Source organism: Erpetoichthys calabaricus, chromosome 7 (assembly GCF_900747795.2).
Source record: "Erpetoichthys calabaricus chromosome 7, fErpCal1.3, whole genome shotgun sequence".
Lineage (NCBI taxonomy): Eukaryota > Metazoa > Chordata > Cladistia > Polypteriformes > Polypteridae > Erpetoichthys > Erpetoichthys calabaricus.
The window spans coordinates 157,640,315-157,663,041 of NC_041400.2; the positions used below are offsets into that span (position 1 = coordinate 157,640,315).

At 38.4% G+C, this 22,727-nt stretch overlaps 1 protein-coding gene across 7 annotated transcripts in view; it reads right to left on the reverse strand.

Annotated features, from left to right (window-relative positions):
- The window catches only part of wdfy3 (WD repeat and FYVE domain containing 3), a 355,632-nt gene that overhangs the window by 81,409 nt on the left and 251,496 nt on the right, over positions 1-22,727 (reverse strand). For 4 of the 7 annotated variants that reach the window (XM_051930197.1, XM_051930199.1, XM_051930194.1 and 1 more), the window contains 10 exons: positions 21,780-21,853; positions 14,271-14,432; positions 13,782-13,876; positions 11,598-11,718; positions 10,397-10,614; positions 7,774-7,979; positions 7,654-7,698; positions 6,666-6,800; positions 1,268-1,447; positions 420-653 (listed from right to left, as the gene is read on the reverse strand). In XM_051930197.1, the coding sequence (XP_051786157.1) occupies positions 420-653; positions 1,268-1,447; positions 6,666-6,800; positions 7,654-7,698; positions 7,774-7,979; positions 10,397-10,614; positions 11,598-11,718; positions 13,782-13,876; positions 14,271-14,432; positions 21,780-21,853 (1,470 nt within the window). The remainder of the gene's footprint in view (positions 1-419; positions 654-1,267; positions 1,448-6,665; positions 6,801-7,653; positions 7,699-7,773; positions 7,980-10,396; positions 10,615-11,597; positions 11,719-13,781; positions 13,877-14,270; positions 14,433-21,779; positions 21,854-22,727) is intronic. The other 3 variants (XM_051930195.1, XM_051930198.1, XM_051930196.1) reach the window with 3 other exon arrangements.

Below are 22,727 nucleotides of genomic sequence, written 5' to 3' on the forward strand. Positions count from 1 at the left end.
AAAGGGGTAATTTAGCTTTGTACAGAAGCTCAATAAATAAATATTGCAAACAACAACCCCCTTCAAAGACACACCAGAATTATTCAAAAGAAAAAAAAAACACTTCAGATTTGACCAAAAAAATACTTAATAGTGTGGAGGAGGATGTGAGGCTGGGTAACATTGTTTATGATAGCAGTCAATTTTATTTCCATTCTCTCCTTTGCTACTATCTCCAGCAGGCTAAAAGGGTGTCACATAATGTGGTTGGCTTTCTTAATCAGCATGTTGATTTAGTCTGCCTCTCTTGAAGTGATGCTACCAGCCCAGGCCACAAAAGCGTAGAAAATCACACTGGCCATCAGAGTTTTAAATCATGTGAAAGATGTGCCTGGTTCACAAAAATGTATACCACAAAAAGCATTTTGACATTTTCTTACCTCAAGCAGAAGGTCAATGATGGGAGTTTGCTTAGTGGCAGGTGTCAGACACAGATTGTCCATGATTAGGACCCTCATAAAGTCAAAGACATATTTTTTGGCTGGGTGATTTGTTAGATATGTCTTTGCTCCAACATTGCAGTATTCAGATTGGCTTCTATTCATGCCAGTGTCACCTGAAAATGCTTTAAACTCCTCAGCTGGTGAACCAACTTCATCGTCCAAATCACTCACCTAAGAAAAGAGCATTCATAAACCACTTCTTAATGTACTAAAGTTCATGTAGCTTAATCACAGCAAATATCAATAAAACATACCACCTAAAGCCAACACAAATCAGTGTCTTAACATGTTTTATCTCTTGTGTTTCACTTCTGATTGTCGGTAGAATAGAAAAAAATACACCCCTGAAATCCAGTCTCCTGCAGCAATGAGACAGCAATAACAACACCTGCTCCACTGCGACATGCTTACATGTTTCCAAATTTAAACAAAAATCTGTCAGGTTGAACATTATAGGCACTTAGTCATTTTTTAACGTGAGCGATGTTATTTTCCTGTTAATGAGCTAAGAAATATAAGATTGGAATTTCATAACTATCAAGCACTACCCTGGCTGTAGGAAGATAAGGAACAAGAAAACTCTGAGAGGCAGGGTAGAAAGCAGTGTAACCAGAGATACATCAGATAAGAATTAGATGCAATCGCACTTGACTGGAATTCAATCCCCAACACCTGAGCTGTGAGGCAGACGTGATAATGACCGTCACTGCACTTCTTTATAAAAAGTCTACTACATAAATTACAGTCATTCAAACATTTATTTTAAAAATACTTAAATAAGTTACCATTTCTGAATAGGGCCTGATGTTGAAAGGGAAGACAGTTGCTGCTAAAGCACAAAGAAAGTCTGGACTCATCCACATAGGTGACAGATCAGGAACGTTATGATAGAGATAACGAAAGAATTGCATTAGTGTGACTGGATGTTCTCTTAGCCAAGAGCCTTCCTCTTCTGACTGCCAAGGCTGTGAAAATACAACATCTGTTAATTAATTGGAAATCAACTGATCTTTTGTTGTATTGTAATTTTACAATCTTTCCATTCATTCATCTATTTTCTAAACCTAATTACATGCACCATGCACAATGTTCAGTGTTTTCTAATTTTAAACCCCATTCAATTAAATTCATTGTCACCATACCTTAAAGTACAATTAAAAGCACATGTTGCTAGACTCAATAATGTAAAAGAAACCAGAGACAATACCTTAAACAGAACAATTACACAACATGCACAAATTACAAATGAGGGGAATGGCAAATAAAAATAAAGAAACATGAAACAACTGCAAATTAAAAATAAACATAGGAACTGATATTAGATACAAAATACAACATGTATCGGGCAAATCAATCAATACGAAAGTAGAACTGAATTGCTAATGCAAACCAATTGGTGTTGTGTGTACATAATGGAGTCATAATGATTGAATGGCAGATAGCAGTTAATAATTCAAATGTAGAAACTGGGTAGAATTTGGTGGTACAATACCACCATGTTTTCATGATACCACACTAGATGGTGTGTGGGGTCTTTTATAACTGATAGAGCTTTCTTTAAATTCTCTTGTCATTAATGATCTATATAAATAAAGGCATGGCTCCAGTGATGAACTGGGTCATTTAAACCATTATTTGAAGGATCTTGTGATTTACTACAGTGTGATTGGTATATCAGACTGTGATTCAGCTAGTCAGTATGCTCTTAACTGTACGCATACATTCAGTATGTTTGAAAAGATCCTGGAAGACAAGTTGTCTTCAACGATCTCAAAAAGTGAGGGCTCATTGGTGATAATCACAACCAATACTATTTGTGTCTGGCAACACAACAGTATATGAAAAGCAAATGAGCAATATGCTGGGCACAAAGTCCTTCAGCACTTCAGTGTTAAAAGTGACAATGTTAAAAATACATACCCAAAGCCTTACTATCTAATGTGTACCTATCTGGATGTTCTGAATCCAGTTGTACAGGAAGAAGATCAGTTCCAAGGCCCAGAACTTTGTTACTACATTCAGAGTAAATTCCAAGCTAAAATCAATATGACAGCATTCTCATAAAAATGTTCCTTTTGTCAAGTTGGATTAGTCCTTCTTGTAGAGCTTTGACATGTGATCTGTGAGTTAGTCTTCATATGATAAAAACACTATTGAAAGAACATGCCATTGGTGTAACTCAGCCTATTTAAACCTACCAACATATGTAAAAGACAAAGGGTAAGAAAAGCCACTTGTAAAACAAAAAAATGAAAAAAAGAATACAAGTACAATCTGAAATGACACATTAATGAGAAATTATAGTAACTATTGGCATAAATAATGTTCCACTTATATTGTTCTCAGCTACTCATACCATTCATAGCCTTTATCTTCTGCTCTTTGGCTTATTTCCTGCTTTATGACTTATTGGCTTTTCACAACTTATAAACTACAACTTTGTGAATGCTGCCGTGTTGCTTTCTAATGTGACTCAGTCTAATTGGTCAGGAATGCTTTTCTTTTATATATATATATATATATATATATATTGTGACGTGTGCCTCCCTGTCTTGCACCCCAAAACATGAGGCTGAGTCTCAGTACTTTAGCAAAGCCAGTTTTATTCAACTGCAACAGGAACAGCACAGTTATTTGTTGTAGCGGGATCTACCACTTTCCTATACACAGACACAGCAATCAGGAAGGGTCATGACCAGATTAATGGCCAAGTAATATTGTTCCCTGCATTTACAATATTCCTGGCATCACCCGTCAATGGCAGGTGCTCATAGCACGACCACAATCTTTTAGGATTTGTTTTTGCGGTGAACTGCTACAGTGCTGGAAGCCTGCAGTTGCCCTGGCGACCGAGATGGTGTCTTCCATAGATGCGTCAATCATGCTTTGGGACACTCTTTGGCTTGTTGTCCCGTTGGGTGAAGCCCCAAAAGAGTTTAGAAACCTTAAAATATATATACATTTGACTGGGCCAATATACAAGTAAGATTTAAGGCAAGTACTAAAAGTGCCAGAGAACTGGCTGAATCTTGGCTATCAGACAAAAATGCCATTAACAGACATTTGGACATAAACCCAGCATATGCAAACTTAAGAAGAACATATTCATAATAAATAAAACGTTACGACCAATACCCCCCCACACCTAATTTTGCTATATATTGCCTTTGATTCTTGTATGTCTAAGCATTATCCTCTGATGAAGGCTCCTGGTAGGGGCTAAAAGCTCAGGAATAAAAACTACTTTATGATACATGATTCATTTTTTCTCTCTTTGTGGATCTCCAACTGCTATTATGCAAACTGTATCACAGACCTTCACTTCCATATATATATATTGTAGCAGATAAGGCTTTGATCCACCTCTTGAACCCTCAGGTACCACTCCAAACACGATGTAAAAGCACAAGACTTCTTTATTTTGTTGTCACGTGCACAAAGCACCCTACTCTCCACACTACTCATACAATTAACACAATAGCACTCTCGCAATAACCCTCCTCCTCGCCCAGATACTTAGCCACCCTACCTCCCAGCTCAGCTCAGTGTCTGGGCTTTCCCCGGAGTCCTTTATACCCCCTGACCCGGAAGTGGTTCCTGTTCAAAACCCACAAGTCCTTATTCCTTCCGGGTCAGGGTAATCAGTCCTTTTCTTCACCCCGGGAGCACGTCGTTTCTTCCCGTCATGGGGTTATAGGGCACATACGAGCCTCCAAGTCCCCCTACAGCGACTCCTGGTGGCCCCCAAGGTATCCAGCAGGGCTGCGTATAAAAACTACATAGTCCATGAGGCCCTGCTGGAACTCGGGGCACGTCCATGCTGTTGGGAGAGCTCCTCCTGGCGGCCTGGCGGTGAGGGCCGGAATATGTAGCCGGCCATTCATCACAATAATATATATATATATATATATATATATATATATATATATATATATATACACCAGTAAACCCCCGATTCACTAAAGAATCGCAAATCCAAGAATGGCATTCACTTTCTGTTCTGTCCGATCTTTGGAGGGATGAAAAATCATGGAGGATGGGAGCGTCCTGGGAAGTTTTCATTTGATTAAATACAAATATTTGTACTAAAGATGTTTCTTTTTGGAGCCGTGACTCCTTTGGTTCTGGTGTTTCAGAAGCGTGTTGTAGGTGCCTTCGTTCATTGTTTTTATCGATGCGGTCTCGTTTTTGTTTTTCTATGGTTGTGTCATTAGCTAGAAGTCGTTTGCTGTTAGGAATCATAATTGAACTTACTTTTAACACTGAATTACCTTAATGTGATTCAAATAAGCCACACTGAGTGCTGGCACAGTGGACTAGAGCACACTGACTGCTGGTACTGTGCAGTGGAGTAGCTGCTGGCACTGTGGAGTGGAATACTGCTGGCACTGTGTAGTGGAGTAGCTGCTGGCACTTTGGAGTGGAGAACACTGACTGCTGGCACTGTGGAGTGGAGTAGCTGCTGGCACTGTGGAGTGAAGAACACTGACTGCTGGCACTGTGGATTGGAGTAGCTGCTGGCACTGTGGAGTGAAGAACACTGACTGCTGGCACTGTCAGTAGTCACCACGGGAACTTGTTGGCGTGCACGCTTTATCTCAAGTTTAGTTTACAGGTTGTGTTGTGTTGTTTGGGCGCCATCAACTGACTCTGGTAAACCGAGGTGCTGTGTGTGTGCGGTTTCGGCGCCACCTAGTTCCCTGATGGTGACAGCGGCAGATTCGCATGCTGAAGTGACCATGGCGGCGGATCCAGGCTTGGAGATCTACATTACTAAACGAAGGTTGTATATGCGGTGGTGTGCGCGTTTGCGTTCGGGCAGCGGTTGTATTGTGCACGGCTTGCTTCTGGTCTCAGGCATCCGTGCATATATACAATCTGCCGTGCATGCTTTATCTCAAGTTTAGTTTTCAGGATGTGTTGTGTTGTTTGGGCGCCACCTACTGAATCTGGGAAGCCACTGGGTTTGACTCTGGGGTGCTGAGGTGCTGTGCACATGCGCTTTTGGCACGGCTTGCTGGGGCGCTGAGGCGCTGTGCGCATGCGCTTTCGGAACGGCTTGCTTCTGGCGTCTGGCATCCGAACATTTATACAACCTTCGTTTAGTAATGTAGAGATATACAGTATATAGTGTGTGTGTGTATATATATATATATATATATATATATAGTATGTAAAAGACATACACAGTATATTGTAATATCTGGACGCTAGGGTTCACTGTTGCCCCCTTTGAGCCCAGACAGACAGACACAGGAACACAGGGTAAAAATAAGCATTTTTCTTTTCTCTTTATCTTTCTCCTTCTCCACCACACCTCCCAGCAAGCTTCGTCCACCTCCACCTGACTCTGCTCGCTGCTGGGTTCACAACAGTCCTTTAAACAGTGCTTGTCCCATAAGTGCTTCTGTCCTTCCGTCCATGTGATTCATCAGCACTTCCGGGTCAGATGGAGAATATGTATTTTCTTCAGCCCAGAAGTACTTCTGTGCTTCTGTCCCCATAACTTTGGATACTTCCGGGCTATGTAGACACACTCTACTGCTCTCCTCTCAGGGAATCGAACCTCGGACGCCAGAGGCGAAGCCCCTTTAAGATGTGCCACGGCATATGGTTCATTTATTTGACGCTGACATCTGATTCCCCGAGAGGGGAGCAGTACAGTGTGTACGCCTGATGAGCCCAAATGAGGGCGAAACACATGTCGCGTACTCTTTGCTTTATTTGACTGTAAAACTATGCAACATTCCATGATCTGCTTCTAGCAACTGAAAGAGGGCACTGTGGCGGATGTTTGCCGAATGGCAGACCAACCACAAGCGCTACCTGATAGGTAACCACCCACACAATTCAGGTCATCGAGACTCAGACTGCAAATGCAATGAATATACATATATACATATAATGTATATTGTCCCCCTTTTATTTTTAACTTTTATGGTTTACATTTATCAAATCAGTGATTCCCCAAAAAAACAACAGGCAATCAAAGACATCCAGTCAGAATCTGGAAAGTTATGACATACAGCTTAAGTTTAGAGCTTACTACTATGGAAATGGCAATACTGTCTACCTAAAATTCAGAAAATTTACTGTTGATACTTTCCAACTACACAGCTCATTATTGCTTAAGGTTACATATTCATAATTCATTAGTGCAATCTAAGAATAAAATATACTTGCCATATTCAGCATACTCCTCAGCATTCCTAGTAGTAAATAGGCAGCATCTGTGCATACACTATGAATTGACCCCACTACAGTGGCACTGGAAGCAGGAACTCCAAAAATAAAGGTCCAAATGGAGTCGAGATCAAACTACAAACATTCAGGAAACAAGTATACCAATTAAACTACATCGGTGGCAAGCTTTACGGTTAAGATTACAACTTTATACACATGTTGCAGAAAAATCTAATTACATACATTATATACATGCTATAGCCCAGGGCTTTTTGGCAGACATATACTTTGGTAAAAGATGATTATACTTATAATATTTCTGCAGTTCAAGTGGAGATAAGCATTGTGCAACGTAACAAATGTTCAACAGAGGCACAGAGAATTAGTATCTGTTAACAGCAGACATCCTATTCAACAGTGATGCACAAAAGCAGACATGAGCTAACTTATACATCATACACAATAACCTCTCCTGCGTGTTGGACCATTCTGTTAGTTAGACAAAAACTCACGAGTGTCACAAATTACAGTTTGTTCACTGATTGTCCTTTGGTAGGAAACATTCTACTAGGTCAAGAACTGTGCAAGAAATAAAGCCTTGTAAGAAATGGCAGGAGACATGCTCTTCAAAAGCTGGCAGGTGCATTACCTTCTGACTAAGTAGGATTTTGGGTTGCAATAAATGAAAATACATTGTTTTGATGTAGTCAGGATATAGCGGATTGGATAATGGATGGATGGATGTTTTGGTATAGTAACTTTAATGATTTTACAATTGAGAATCATAAGAATATTCCAACTAATTTTCAGTACAGGAAGATTTATTTTCTGGATGAGAAACATTATTGGATAAGCACAGACTTGAAATAAAACACAACACATTTTTGTGAACAAACATAAATGTGCACAACCAGCTTGTGAAAACCATGTCCTGTATGAGAAGAAATGGAGAAATAGTTATGGAAAAAAGAATAAAAACATAACATACAGATGTAGGTATATCCTGCTTGAAGATGGTGATGACATTCACAACCTAAGTAGGCGATTGGTATGAATTAGAACCAAATAATGTAAAAGAAATAATAAAATTAGGAGATTGGAAACTTACTGAATTAACATTTACCTGCAGATTTTCAGGTAATTCTGTTATTGGCTGTTGGAGGAAGAGGGCCATCAGTAGAAAATAAAGCTCAGGTACATTGATATGTTTAGGAAGGAAGGTTTGTAGGACAGGGAAACCAGGAAAGTGGCAAGCATCACGGTTAATCTCTCGCACTGTCGATCTGCCTCCTGCACTTCTCCCAACATTAAAACCTAAAAAACAAAGAAAAATATAATAACAGAAAAATAAGCATTATGTTGCAGGAAAATAGATGTGAAGCATTCTGGCATAAATCTTACAGTGTGAAACAAGTACATGTATGCATATAAGCATTGAGTACAGTGTAGTGGGTGGGTTACTAGACCTTAAACTACTAGGTCCCCAGATCAACTCTCGTTTCTGCCTCATTTTGTGATCCTGAGCAAGAACCCACCTGGGCTCCAACTGTAAAATATATCTGCTAGCAGATGTAGCATGTTCTGATTTTATAATCTACTTTGGATAAAAGAATCAACCAAATAAAAAACAATAACAAAAAAGCAAAATAACAAAATGAGTCACAAATTATTGGCTAGATGTTTAAAATATTGCATGTTTACCAGCCATTTTGAGGTTCACATTGATGTAGTATTTTTCTCTTTAGCCACTTGCCTACATAATGAAATATTCCTTTTCTAGTGAATAGCATTTACATTATTTATGTGTACTGATTTCATACTGATTCCCAATAGTGATTACATCCCTACTTACATATCCACAATCACTAGTATATAAAAATAAAAAGCCCCATTACATATCATGCTATTTCTATGTGTTAGGATACCCCTTTACAGTTAACCTCTATAAGGTGGCAAAATAGTCTATGACATAGGAACATCTGTTATGTGAAACATTATAGTTACTGATATTGTCACGTCAAGAGGTTTGAAGGTGCATGAGAGAGAAAGGAGTACCAGAAGAGTTTGTGAAGATTGACCAGAGTATATATGAGGGAGTGAGGACTCATGTTAAAAGCAGTGTTGGGGTAACAGACAACATCCCAGTTAGAGGGGTCTGCCCAGGGATCTTCACTAAGTCCTTACCACATTGATCTGGTTATGAATGTGTTGAGTTATGTGATAAAAGACCAATCCGCTGGTGCATACTTTTCCCTGATGACAGTGTCTTGTGTAGCACCAGAAAAGAGGACATGGAGAGGAAGTTGGAAGAATGGAAAAGGGCTTTGGAATATAAAGTAGTGAAGATAAACAGGAAGAAGACAAAATATATGAAGTTTAATGATGAAGTTAGTTTGCAGGGAGAGCCATTAAAAAGTAGATAAATTTAAATATCTAGATCAGTGGTAGACCTAGATGGAAAATTAGATACTGAGATAACCAATAGAGTGCAATGTGAATGGAACAAATAAGTAGTTGCAGGTATCAGGAGTATTGTGTAATCAAAGAGTGAATGTGAAATTTAAAGGTAAGGTTTTTAAGACAGCAATAAGACCAGCAATGATGTATGGAGCAGAGACTTCAGCAGTAAAAGGAATACAGGAGAAGAAGTTAGATGTGGCAGAAATAAGAATATAGAGATGGTATGGAGTTACAAAAAAAGGCAGAATATGAAATGAGACAATCAGAAGTACACAGAAAATATGAGAGACATCCACGAAAGCACATGAAAGTAGTGTGACATAGTATGGACGTGTGATGAGGAGAGAATGAATATTTTGGAAAAAGAGTGATAGGAATGGAAGTAGTGATGGAAAAAAAAGTAAGGTAAGCCAAAGTGGAAGTCGATGGATAATGTATAAGAAAATCTGAAAGAAAAGGGTGTGACTGAGGAGGAGGAGGAGGAGGAGGAGGAGGATTGAGCTGTTTGGAGAAGGTTGATCAGGCAACATTGACCCAATATGGAAGCGGAAGAAGAAGAAGAAGAAAAAGAAGAAGACGACATTACTTTTTATTCTCCCCATCAATATGTGAACAAATGTTCTTTATTAAAATATGTACTGTATATATTTATATATATCTATTATATACATAGGGTCATATCTGGGATATGTCAAGAACCAATACTAGTTGTGGAGCCAGTCCTTCAGCGGACACACTCAGGTATTGGGGCTCACAGTTAATAGAACATGCATGATTTTGGGTTGAAGGAACATAACCAGGGTACCTGAAAAAGTGTCATGCAAACAGAGGTTCAATCTACTAACTCAACACAGAGAGTGATTGTTTTCTGGGATTCAATTCCAGTCTATGTATGGTGTAAGTGCCAAATAGTGACCAATCATATTTTAGAAATGCAGGGGCCATTCCAGCCAATGCACTGCCACAATACAAAACTAAAAACGCAAAACACATTAATTAACATAATTATCCTGTCTTTGCAAGATATATTAAAAATGCCTACATTGTGTTGAATTACTGCATGAGGTGCATGTTTTCCTGATTGCTGCATTGGCTATAGTTTTTTTACCAACTTGTTAGACAATTTCAAGCTGAGATCTGTTTTATTTCAGGTTGTAACTCACTGTTAGACATCTGTGTTAACAATTTTACTTATATACAAAAAAATTTTTCCAAGCATCTGTGTAAAATCTGCTCTGAACCCCAATTCGTGTTTTCTTTGAAGTTCTTACCTAGCACAGTGCCAATTTTATTTGTAAGAACAGAGTCTGTCTGTTCCAGCCATCCACCACCACAAAGCCCCTCCTTAAATTTGCTAAGAATGGACTGGTTGCTGAGCAGAACAACAAGGATCCTTAGTGCAGCTGTAACTGTGCTAGAATGCAGATGTTCCTCCATGAACTTAAGAAGCCAATCAAAGCCCAGGACCTTCACTAATTCTTCACAAGCTCTGCAGGAGACAATAAAAGCCAGTCACAATTTATTCATTTCAGTTCACTTTGTACTTCATGTAAAAATTGTAACATCACAGAATTAACAAAATAAAATATATTTATTACTGGTCTAAGCATTAACAGAGTGTGTGTGGTTGACATGCAATAAATAAAACAATGTACAAATGTGGTATTTTATAGAGATGTGATTATAGGTCTAGTGAAGGTGAACCAACAATCCAAACTAAATCACTAATTTAGGGAATGGGCGAGCACACTGAATATTCTCCATATTATGTGTGTTCATTCATTCATTTTCCTAGAACAGCAAACTTCATTTACAAGGTCTTCAGTACTTTACTCATTTTATTTTTTAACTTCTCATGGCAGGAACTTTCCCTACTGAAACACACACATGAATTTATGAGCATTATGAATGGATAAAAGCCACAGACACTCATAATAAACAAAATATAATTAGTTAAAAAATATAAACACTAAGAAGGGTGGAGTTTAAGATAAATCAAAGGGTAAGTGTTGTAGGACAAAGTGGGTGTCATTGCCCTCTTTTCTTTAGCATGACACTAATCAGCACTAGTTATGCACTTTTTTCCTTCTCTCCGTCTCCTACCTGCATCAGAAATCCTAATGTCTAGAGTGATGGCAGCAACAAAGAGTGGAGCAACTTTGCTACTCAATCCTGTGTTGGCCCGTAAGAGCTCAAAACCTTCTACAATGAAGTAGGCCATGGGTGCCACATTTATTCCAACCATGCTAAAGAGCAGTGAGAAGGAGAAAGGCATCTGGGCTTAAAATAGGATGTTCACTACATGCCAATTTATACAAACTTCAAATGTTCATGTACACAAGCATGAAGCATGTTTTACACCACAAATTTAACATACAAGCATGTTTCAAGTCTACTATGACTAGGAGAAAATTAATGTTATTATCAAATTTTAAAATGAATTTAGGAAACAAATGGGCATCAGTTACTTACTGTATGTTAACACTAGTTTTCTCCTTGGAGGTAAACAGCAGTTTCAATAAGATGTCAAGCAATCTGTTTCTAAGTAAAATCAGGTTTGCTGACAGCAGACCCCCAAAATCATCTTCATTGCCTATATAGACAGTTATCGGAGAGAAAAAGCAAAAATGTGGTATTATAAAGTCTTGTGTTTCTGTATTGGATTGTTAATATCATTGTACATATGCTGACCTTCATGGAAAATTCATGAATCCTCTGAAAAATATTCTGACAATTAAATTACTTTATATAACAATTCTGCCTGTGCTTAAATGCTGTGAATTTCCCCTTGGGATTAATAAAGTATGTATGTATGTATGTATGTATGTATGTATGTATGTATGTATGTATGTATCTATCTATCTATCTATCTATCTATCTATCTATCTATCTATCTATCTATCTATCTAAATGGGTTTCTCTATGTACTCCAGTGACTTTCTGTATCCCAGTTACATACAGATAAATTGGCGGCTATAATTACTGGGTATGGGCATAAAAATGAGAGTCAGTGTGAAGGACTGGTGCTCTGTCAAGGAGTTTGATCCTTACTTGCACTCAATGCTGCTATCATAGGCTTTGGATCCCACTTTCCTTTATTGGAATACACGGTTAACAAAATGGATGTATGATTAAATGGATGTCTATTCACTGCACAAGAAGAGTTTCCATTTAGTTTTTCAGCATAGTGAATATGGTACCATGAGCCTAAGCACAAAAGTCTTATATGCACACAAGTCTATTATGTTCTCACATACTTCTGAGGAGTTAAACTGTTAAGATTCTGCTTAATTAAGGTACTTTGTTAATAACAATTTATTAGCCTACTTTAAAAAATGTATTTAATATAATGATTATTTTACTTGTAATAAAGGTTACACTACGTTGATTTTAGTGTGTCTGAACACATGGTAGATATTCTTCCCTTACAAAGTAGATGTCATTTTAATTAGGCAACTTGGGTAATTCAACATATGTTGTATAGTATATTGCAATGACAACGTACCCAACCAAAAATGCCCTTGAAATCCATAATTGTTTATTAAAGATGTGCTTTTTTGACCAAATGGTTGAAACAATTTATAAAGGTGTTTTATTTCCAAATTGCTACAGATAATATTGCCCTGACATTCTATTAAGAACTACTGAACTATTCTATTAGTTAAGAACTATTAATAATCACTCTTTGATAAATGAGTGTGTTTGTGTGCTTTCAGTATACTGTAACTACTCCAATGCACTTAACCCTGCAAAGATTTGTTATTTGACACTCCTCAAATATATTTTACTTAACTTAATAACAGGCAATCAACCTGAACATTAAAAGAGAAAACACTATTGAAATATTTTTATGAAGAATTAAAAAGAAAGTAAGTATTAATGTTTAATATTTAAAAACACAGCTAGATCCTAACAGTCAATATTCTATATATAATATAAATACAGCATGTTGAGAATTTAACAGTTTGCCCCACCTGAAAGAGAGCAGCAATGAGCTAATTTCATTATGCTATGTATTATGGTGGCAAATCTACCTAGGGTTTCCCAAGATCATTAGGTGTGTACCAGGGCTTGGGACAGATATCTGTTGCCTTCAGAAGGGGATCTAGGAACATAGTCACAAGTGTGAAAATGGTGATCATTCCGGAAATGGTCACTGATGAGGTTAAAAAGCTCCTTGCATCCACAACTCCAATGAACTTGGGAGTTGCAGGGTAAACAGCACAAAGTATCGATTGGCAGGAAGAGATGAGGCAACAGAGTGGAGACAGAGGTATAGAAGGTGAGAGGAAAAATAAGAATGTTTATATGTAGAATTTAATTGGGGAGCAAGTATGTAAGACATCCAAGCAGACAGGGGGTTAAGATCAGCTGAGGTAGGCCCAAAGAGGCAGCAGAGCACAATTTTCTGCTTGTTTATTTTGTTCATTGCTGTTTGTTTTCTTCCTTGTGTCTTAATTTGCTACTAAAGTCACAATTTTTATAGTGTTAACCTTCTTAGAATTTATTCTAGGCTCAGTGAGGACTATAGTGTCCCACTGTTTTTTTAAACATTAAAACAACTAAATTTATATTTTATTTGTTTACATTTCAAAGTGAAAGTACAACCACTTAAACGAGTAAATAAAACCTTTAAATCTCTTTTAATGTACTCACTTCCATCAAGTTTCTCTTCATTATTTGTTTCCATTACTACAAATTTCTCACAAACTGCAAAAGTGGGAAGTGTGGATGAAATAAACTGGCCAAACCTATAAAATCATGAAATAAACACATAAGTCACTCTTGTTCTATGTCTTTTCTTTAAACTGTTGTGTAATTATTATCCACAGTTACACAATCCTACAGTCAATACATTTTTATTTTCCATTGCAGCATTAACAGCATACACCATCACAAGGAGTTTTAATGGTCCAACAAGATTACGATGTGAAATTTAACAATTGGAACAGTACAATATTAGAAATAAACACACACATTGCTGAGATAAGAAATTCACCGCTGGTAGGCACCAGGAGGGCCAAGAAAAAGGTGTTATGCATATATACATGTAGGTCTCTATGGTTTGATCTTCTGAACTTTTCTTTTCACATGATCTTCATGTATTAGCATTTTACCTGATATGTACCTTAAAGGGTACTATACCTGAGTAAATCATTACTATTTGGGAATCCTTGAAGAAGAATACTAAGAACATTACTGATAGCAGTAATGGTGGGCTGTGACAGTGATGAGTCTCTCAGAGTCAGTAGTAATTTGGGGATAAGTTGGAACTCTCTCAGTAGCTTCACATTTTTAGCTGCTTCACTGTAAAGAAAGAGCACACTATATTAAAGACATCCTCATATCACATAGGATTTCAGTAAAAAAACAAACAAAAAAAACGTGTTAATATTTAATTGATGCTTTTCTGTTTACTGATTTATGTCCCTACATAATTAACATAATGTACCGGTACCATAAACCCATACATCCAAAAAAATAAAAACAAAAATGTGCAGTGTTTTAATTACTCTACAGTTTCTACCTACTGGGCTGGACTTTCACTGCACTAAATGTTCATGACCTGAAATGCAATTAAACAGAGCTATCATTAACAACTGCACTATATCTTATCCATGCTGAATAAAATTAGTTAGTGGAGTGCATATTGTCAGCAAATGTTTCATAGCAGCTTTAAAAACTAAAATAACTAATATTAACTAAAGAAAGTAACAACCAGATTACAACCACTGAGAGGAGAGACACTTAGAATCTCATCCTATATCACCCTAGATCATCAGCTAAGTCAATGAATACTTGTTTACATTAATGCAGTGTAGCATATGATGTATAGTAAAACTCTATTAACTACTGTATGTTTAGATAGAAAAAAAGCAATCTGAACAGATCTCAACATTATCAAAGATGGTTACAAAAGCAAAAGACTTTGTGCTAGACCTAAATTTGTTTAAATTGCAAAAACGTGTATTTTTAATTTTTAAAACAAGGCAATTTTTAACTAAAATACACAGTTTCATCTATCCATTTTCAATATTCATAAACTGTTCACACACACACACACAATTATATATACACAGTATATATATATATATATATATATATATATATATATATATATATATATATATATATATATATTATATTATATTATAATATATATATATATATATATATATATCTCCATCTATCCATACACATATACACACAAACCCACATTTCCACACTGCAGCTGTTTTTATTTGGACCTTATTATACTTGGCACAACAAAAGCATACAGTGAAAAATATAAAAATGCACACAGCGATAAATAAGATCACATTCAATTTATCACCTTGTCCTTTCTATCAGATATTCACTGTTATTTTTTATCAAAATATATGTAAACCTCTCTTGCCTACAGCAAAAGTAGTGGGTTATTCTTTCTATCTCAGAGAGTTGCTGCTGTGAAAAGAGCAGGAATTTAATTTAACTTTCCTACCAGAGCTGCAGCAGAACACACTCAAAGGCATCCAAATCAAGATATGTTCCGCTTAACTGCCACCTGGAATAGCTAATACTGACATTCAGACAGGTGTTGCTTTTACACTTTTTATGAGAATTTGCATGTACAGTAATCCCTCCTCCATCGCGGGGGTTGCGTTCCAGAGCCACCCGCGAAATAAGAAAATCCGCGAAGTAGAAACCATATGTTTATATGGTTATTTTTATATTGTCATGCTTGGGTCACAGATTTGCGCAGAAACACAGGAGGTTGTAGAGAGACAGGAACGTTATTCAAACACTGCAAACAAACATTTGTCTCTTTTTCAAAAGTTTAAACTGTGCTCCATGACAAGACAGATGACAGTTCAGTCTCACAATTAAAAGAATGCAAACATATCTTCCTTTTCAAAGGAGCAAACTAATCAATAGGGCTGTTTGCTTTTAAGTATGCGAAGCACCGCGGCACAAAGCTGTTGAAGGCGGCAGCTCACACCCCCTCCGTCAGGAGAAGGGAGAGAGAGAGAGAGAGAGAGAGAGAGCTAGAGAGAGATAGAGAGAGAGACAGATAAAAAAATCAGTACGTGCCCTTTGAGCTTTTAAGTATGCGAAGCACCGTGCAGCATACTTAAAAGCTGCACACAGAAGGTAGCAACGTGAAGATAATCTTTCAGCATTTTTAGACGAGCGTCCGTATCGTCTAGGTGTGCGAACAGCCCCCCTGCTCACACCCCCTACGTCAGGATCAGACAGAGAGAGAGAGAGAAAGAAAAGTAAGTTGGGTAGCTTCTCAGCCATCTGCCAATAGCGTCCCTTGTATGAAATCAACTGGGCAAACCAACTGAGGAAGCATGTACCAGAAATTAAAAGACCCATTGTCCGCAGAAACCCGCGAAGCAGCGAAAAATCCGCGATATATATTTAAATATGCTTACATATAAAATCCGCGATGGAGTGAAGCCGCGAAAGGCGAAGCGCGATATAGCGAGGGATTACTGTAATATGGCACTATTAATTACCCAGTACAGTTACAATTTAATTTACATAGTTTTGTCTTTTCACTTAATTTGTGTAGATAGATAGATAGATAGATAGATAGATAGATAGATAGATAGATAGATAGATAGATAGATAGATACTTTATTAATCCCAAGGGAAGTGCAGTGGATCTCAGACTCAGCCCTGGGGACCCCATGTGGCTGCAGGTTTTTGTTCCAACCAGATTCACAATAAGTGATAATAATTGATAATAACTGATCTCATTTAGCTGACTGTTTGGTTTTTTTTTTTCTCTTCTCTTATTCTACATTCAGAAAAGCACAGCAGTATGATTTTTACATTTATACATTTAGAAATATTTCTATTTTTTGCTATAGCTTTAAATACTTGACTCTTTTTTGTTTCATTCCTATTATTTTTCCCTTAATTGTTTGTAGTCTGATACCTTCATTGAATCCTAATAGTGAAAATTAAAGACAACCAGGTGAACAACACTAAATGATGAAAGGCTGCAACTGCTTCAGCATCAGCCCCACTAATTAGTCAATAAAGGAAAGGCAGATTGGAGATTAGGATAAACATAAATAATAAACGCATTATCCACATATAACTGCTTAATTTTTGTATTAACGCACATACTTTGTAATTTCTTCATTTACCCCAAAACAAAGAAACTGGGAAATAACAGCTCAATTAATCAGGCTAGGAGTCCAATTAAAAAACAGAAGTTGGTTGGAACAAAAACCTGCAGCCCTGGGGTGTCCCAAGGGCACAGTTTAGGAACCACTGGTGTAGATTGACTGGTTTCTCCAAATGATTTGAATACCATATTTGTGCCTTTTTTACATGCAGAAAAAGTAACACTTTTCCCAGTAAATGAATATCTTTTCAGTTGTAAAAATCATACTTAATGAGAGGTTCATATATTATAATAGAAATTATGTTTAAAAGTGTACTACATATGCAGTGAAGAAATTATTAACAGGATGCTTTTATTTTACTTTGGCGGAGTGGTGGCTCTGAGGCTAAGGATCTGCGCTGGTATCCTGAAGGTTGCCGGTTCGAATCCCCGTCACTGCCAAAAGAGATCCTACTCTGCTGGGCCCTTGAGCAAGACCCTTAACCTGTAATTGCTCCAGGGGCGCTGTACAATGGCTGACCCTGCGCTCTGACCCCAAGGGGTATGCGAAAACTAACAAATTTCTAATACGAGAAATCGTATAAGACGAAATAAAGAACAAAAAAAAAAAAAGTTTATTATTTAGGGTGGCATGGTGGCACAGTGGTAGCACTGTTGTGTCCTGGGTCCTCCGTGTATGGAGTTTGCATGTTCTCCCTATGGGTCTGCATGGGTTCCTTCCGGGTGCTCCACTTTCCTCCCACAGTCTGAAGACATGCAAGTTAGGTGGACTGGCGATACTAAATTGGCCAAAGTGTGCAGTTGTGGTATGTGTGCGTGCTTGACACAGGGGTGGACTAGCACCCTGTCCAGTGTTTGTTTCTGCCTTGTGCCCTATGGTAGCTGGGGTAGGCTACAGCACTCCCCAAAACCCTGTTCAGGGAGGCAACCTGGACCTTGACTTCTCAGTCTGGATCCATATATTACCCTCTGTTGGCCACACAATCTCCCATTGCTAATGCAGGCCTCACTGGCCCCACTCTCTTAGTGAGTCATGCATTCCTGGTTTTATGCTTCTACCACTGCCCCCCACTGTATACAGCCCCTACAGGACATAACATAACATTCCGAAACCTGATTTAACCAACTGAGGGCATCCTGTACAATTAAAGGACTCAGGTCTCCCACTGGCTGTGCCATTCCTTCTGCACCACTTACGTAACGGCCGACCCCTTACCCAGCCGGCAGCTACACTTCCAAGACCTGTGGCCTGGATAAACTACTGAGGCTATCTATAAATACCAATCAGTACCTCTAACAAATACAATTTTCCCCACAATTGACAGTTTAAACATATGTACAAAAAAGCAGATATGTAAAAATAGGTGGATAAATATATTAAATGAAACAATAACAAAAAATGCAAATTTCACACGTAGAAAATAAGTATATACAGTGGAACCTTGGTTCATGAACATCTCTGAACACGTACAAATTGGGTTACGACCAAAAAGTTTGCCAAACTTTTGCATCTGTTCACGACCACACACTTGGTATACGAACAAGCCAGTTTCCCTTTCGGTTTGTGCGCTCCGATGATTTCCACACGTGTTCAGTCTCTCCCTGTGCAGCAAGCAAGACAGAGAGCGCGAGACAGAGACAGACAGATACACATGCACGCGAGAGAGAGAGAGAGAGACGCGTGGGAGAGAGAGGGCTGGCCTCATAAGTCCGAGAAGGCAGTTAAAGAATGCACCGGGCTTGTTTTTAAAGAGACTGACTCGAGCATTGTTTTAACCTCGTTGTACTTAATGAAGACTTTTTTCTATTGGATTTTAACCTCCACTTCACTTCTGTTTACAACGATCGGTTTGTAGCGTGCATTGTTGCAATGTTACTTTTCTTGGTTGTTTATTAAATTACGGATTTTTCAAATGTTCATTTTTTTTCCTGTGCTTAAAACTCATTAAAAAAAGTGTTTTTAGCGAGCGGTTCGTAGTGCTATAGTGTGAACGCTTGCAATGTTAGTTTTCTCTGTTGTTCAAGGTTTTCTCAGTGTTATTCAATGTTTTTACATTTAGTTCATTATTACGATGTGCATTCTATGGTGTAATTAACTATATTTGTGCTTAAAAATCTTTGTCTGAGATGGCTCTATTGACTGAGGTCGACCAGCTACAGCGTGCAAGAACCACCAAAATGCCATCAGTCCTGATACTTCTAGATCTCTCTTCTGTCTTTGACATGGTGACCTGTGAAATCCTTCTTGCCAGCACAGGATCGATGCTGGGTCCTCTACATTTCCCTCTGTATACCCCCTCGCTGGGCTCCATCATCCAATCTCATGGGTTCTCTTATCAGTGCTATGCAGATGATAAACAGAAGTACCTGTTTTTCCCTCTGGAGGACAATACAGTATCAGCTAGAGTCTCTTCATGTCTTACTGATATCTCAACCTAGATGAAAGACCACCATCTACAGCTCAAACTGGCAGAAAACAAGCTTCTTGTGATCCCGGCCAGCCAGTCTGTTCAATTTACTATCTCTGTACAACTTGGCTCACTGTCGCTAAACCTGCCAAGTCAGTACGCAACCATGGGATGGTGATTGATGAGCAGGTATCTTTTTCTGACCACATTTTTACTGTTTCTCATTCAAGGTTCACACTGTGCAACATGTACCCACATGTACTATTAAGCTACTGCAGATGATCCAGAATGAAGTGGCCCACCTTGTATTTAACCAGCCAAGACGGGCACATGTTACTCCTCTCTTTAGGCGCTACATTGGCTCCCTGTAGCAGGATGCGTTAAGTTCAAATCCCTGATGCTTACATACAGAGTAGTCAATTAGTCAGCATCTGAGTATATGGAGACACTGGTGAAGTGCAATGTTCCTTCTCGCCCACTCAGGTTTGCCAGGGAACAGTGCCTAGTGATGCCACCTCTGCGTTATATCACGTCTCAATCCAGACTCTTTTCCTTTGTAGTTCTCAGTTGGTGGAATGGGTTACCCATCTCCATACATACTGCTGACTCCCCCAATGTATTTAAGAAGCGATTGAAGGCCCATCTGTTCCTTATATATCTGTCTAATTGACTGAAGAGAAGGAAAAAAAAAAACACCCTATGCTCTGTGATCTTTTATACTGTTGAATAATTTGTTGTTTAATTATTTTATCGATTATAATCTATGATTGTAAATTATTAGTGATTACATCTTTTATATGTGGCAATCAACTTTTGTTACACTGTCCTATTACACTTCCTGAACAAACAGGCCATAGCTACGGAATCCATTCCCGGACGGGTTTATCCATTCCTGGGAATTCGGGAATCCCGGGCTCCCGGGGATGACACAGTGCACGGGCATCTCACATGTGAATGGTTTTAGAATGACCGACACTTATTTTTAATAAAACTACTGCAATATGTTGACACAAATAAAAGACTAACCTTATCTACAAGCAGTTCTTGCTGTCATATAAGTACATGTATCTAGTTAGTTGCAGTAATAAGAGCGTAGAAAGCACAACGTGTCCAGCGTGTGGTCATCCAGGCAAGAGCGCACCTTTGTGCAGAGTACACCAGCCGCTAAGAAAGCACGCTCTGCCTCCACTGAAGTAGGCGGCACAGTCATCAGATACTGATACACTTGTTCTAAACAACACCCGCACTTGCCGTTGCTCTGAAACACCACCATTTCAGCTTTTACTGATGCATCCAGTTTCTTGTCATCATTCTGTGATGGCAAGTTTCTTGGCACAGATAATGCGGATGCAACAGACTGACGCATTGCAATTTCAAGTTGCTGTTCAAAGCTGTTGTCTGATGAAGTACAAGCTGCAGCAATGGCGCCACCTTAATTATTTTCAACTATAACTCTGTTGTTTCTTGATCGATTTTTACACTTTTACACGCTATATATGCGAGCTTGGCTGTTCCCGTTTTCCTAGGAATTACAGCAGTTTCATTCCTGGGAATGTGGGAATGAAAAATGTCCAGGAACTGGGAGCCCGGGAATGGATTCCCTATCCATAGACTAATGTTACTTGATTATGTTTACCTCTGTTGTAAGTCGCTTTGGATAAAACATCCATCCATCCATCCATTTTCCAACCCGCTGAATCCGAACACAGGGTCACGGGGGTCTGCTGGAGCCAATCCCAGCCAACACAGGGCACAAGGCAGGGAACCAATCCTGGGTAGGGTGCCAACCCACCGCAGGACACACACAAACACACCCACACACCAAGCACACACTAGGGCCAATTCAGAATCGCCAATCCACCTAACCTGCATGTCTTTGGACTGTGGGAGGAAACCGGAGCGCCCGGAGGAAACCCACGCAGACACGGGGAGAACATGCAAACTCCACGCAGGGAGGACCCGGGAATCGAACCCAGGTCCCCAGGTGTCCCAACTGCGAGGCAGCAGCGCTACCCACTGCGCCACCGTGCCGCCTGGATAAAACATCTGCCAAGAAAATAAATGTAAATGTAAATTAGCTATAGATATAGGGAAAATAGCTGCTAAGCTATTAAGTAAACTCACCTTGATTCTGTAAGCAGTTCAATAAAGTGCTCAAACAAAGACAAATGTAGCTCATAAGGAGCATGAAGCCAAACCTACAACAGAAACAAAATAAAGTATCATATATAACTAGCTGCAATACATGGTATGAAGTTAGTTTATTTAAAAATATTTCAAAAAGATGTAATCTAGATTGAAACAAAACACAAATTGCATACTTGACAACAAAAAAGGTGTTTTATTATTCAGTTTAAAATATTTGGTGAGTAGTGCTGCTGTCTGCACTGGTTTACTTCTGGGCACTCCATTTTCTCTGCCATATCACCAAGGACTAAATAGAAAATGTGATAGGCTCCGATTAGAATTAAGTGGGTTTGAAAATGTAATGTTACATCTGAGGCAGAATGAAATCTGTGTAGAATGAATTTTCAAACGTTTAAAATTAGGAGTAGGAATTCAAAGCCTCTTTCATCTATACAAAACACACATAAGTTAAATTAACAAAAAAAGAAATTGAATATTTTACTACTTGATGCATTTTCTACTTAGATAAGAATGTTATTACCGCTCTTGTTATACATTTCTGCTGTTGTTATCTTGCCAGACTCATAGAATAAAAAGCATTACATCCTGTCATGTTTTATTTTCATGCCATCAGGTTAGATATTTTGTATATCAAAGGGTAGGGTGATTGTCTAGGGCAGTCATTTTAAAGATCACTCCCCCCAAGACTGCACTTTTTAGGATCCTTTGTGATTTCCTCAATGACTTTATGCTGTGTCTTTGAAAAAACTCTGTGAAACTGGTTACTGCTTAGAAGATTCACTACTTTTCCATTTTTTTTTTAAATTGGAGATTATGGTTTTTACTGTGTTTTTTGGGGAGGATAAACAAAGTGTTACAAATAGATTTGTAGTATTTTCCAGACTGATAGATAAACAACTTTTTTCTGATCTCTTCTGGGACTTC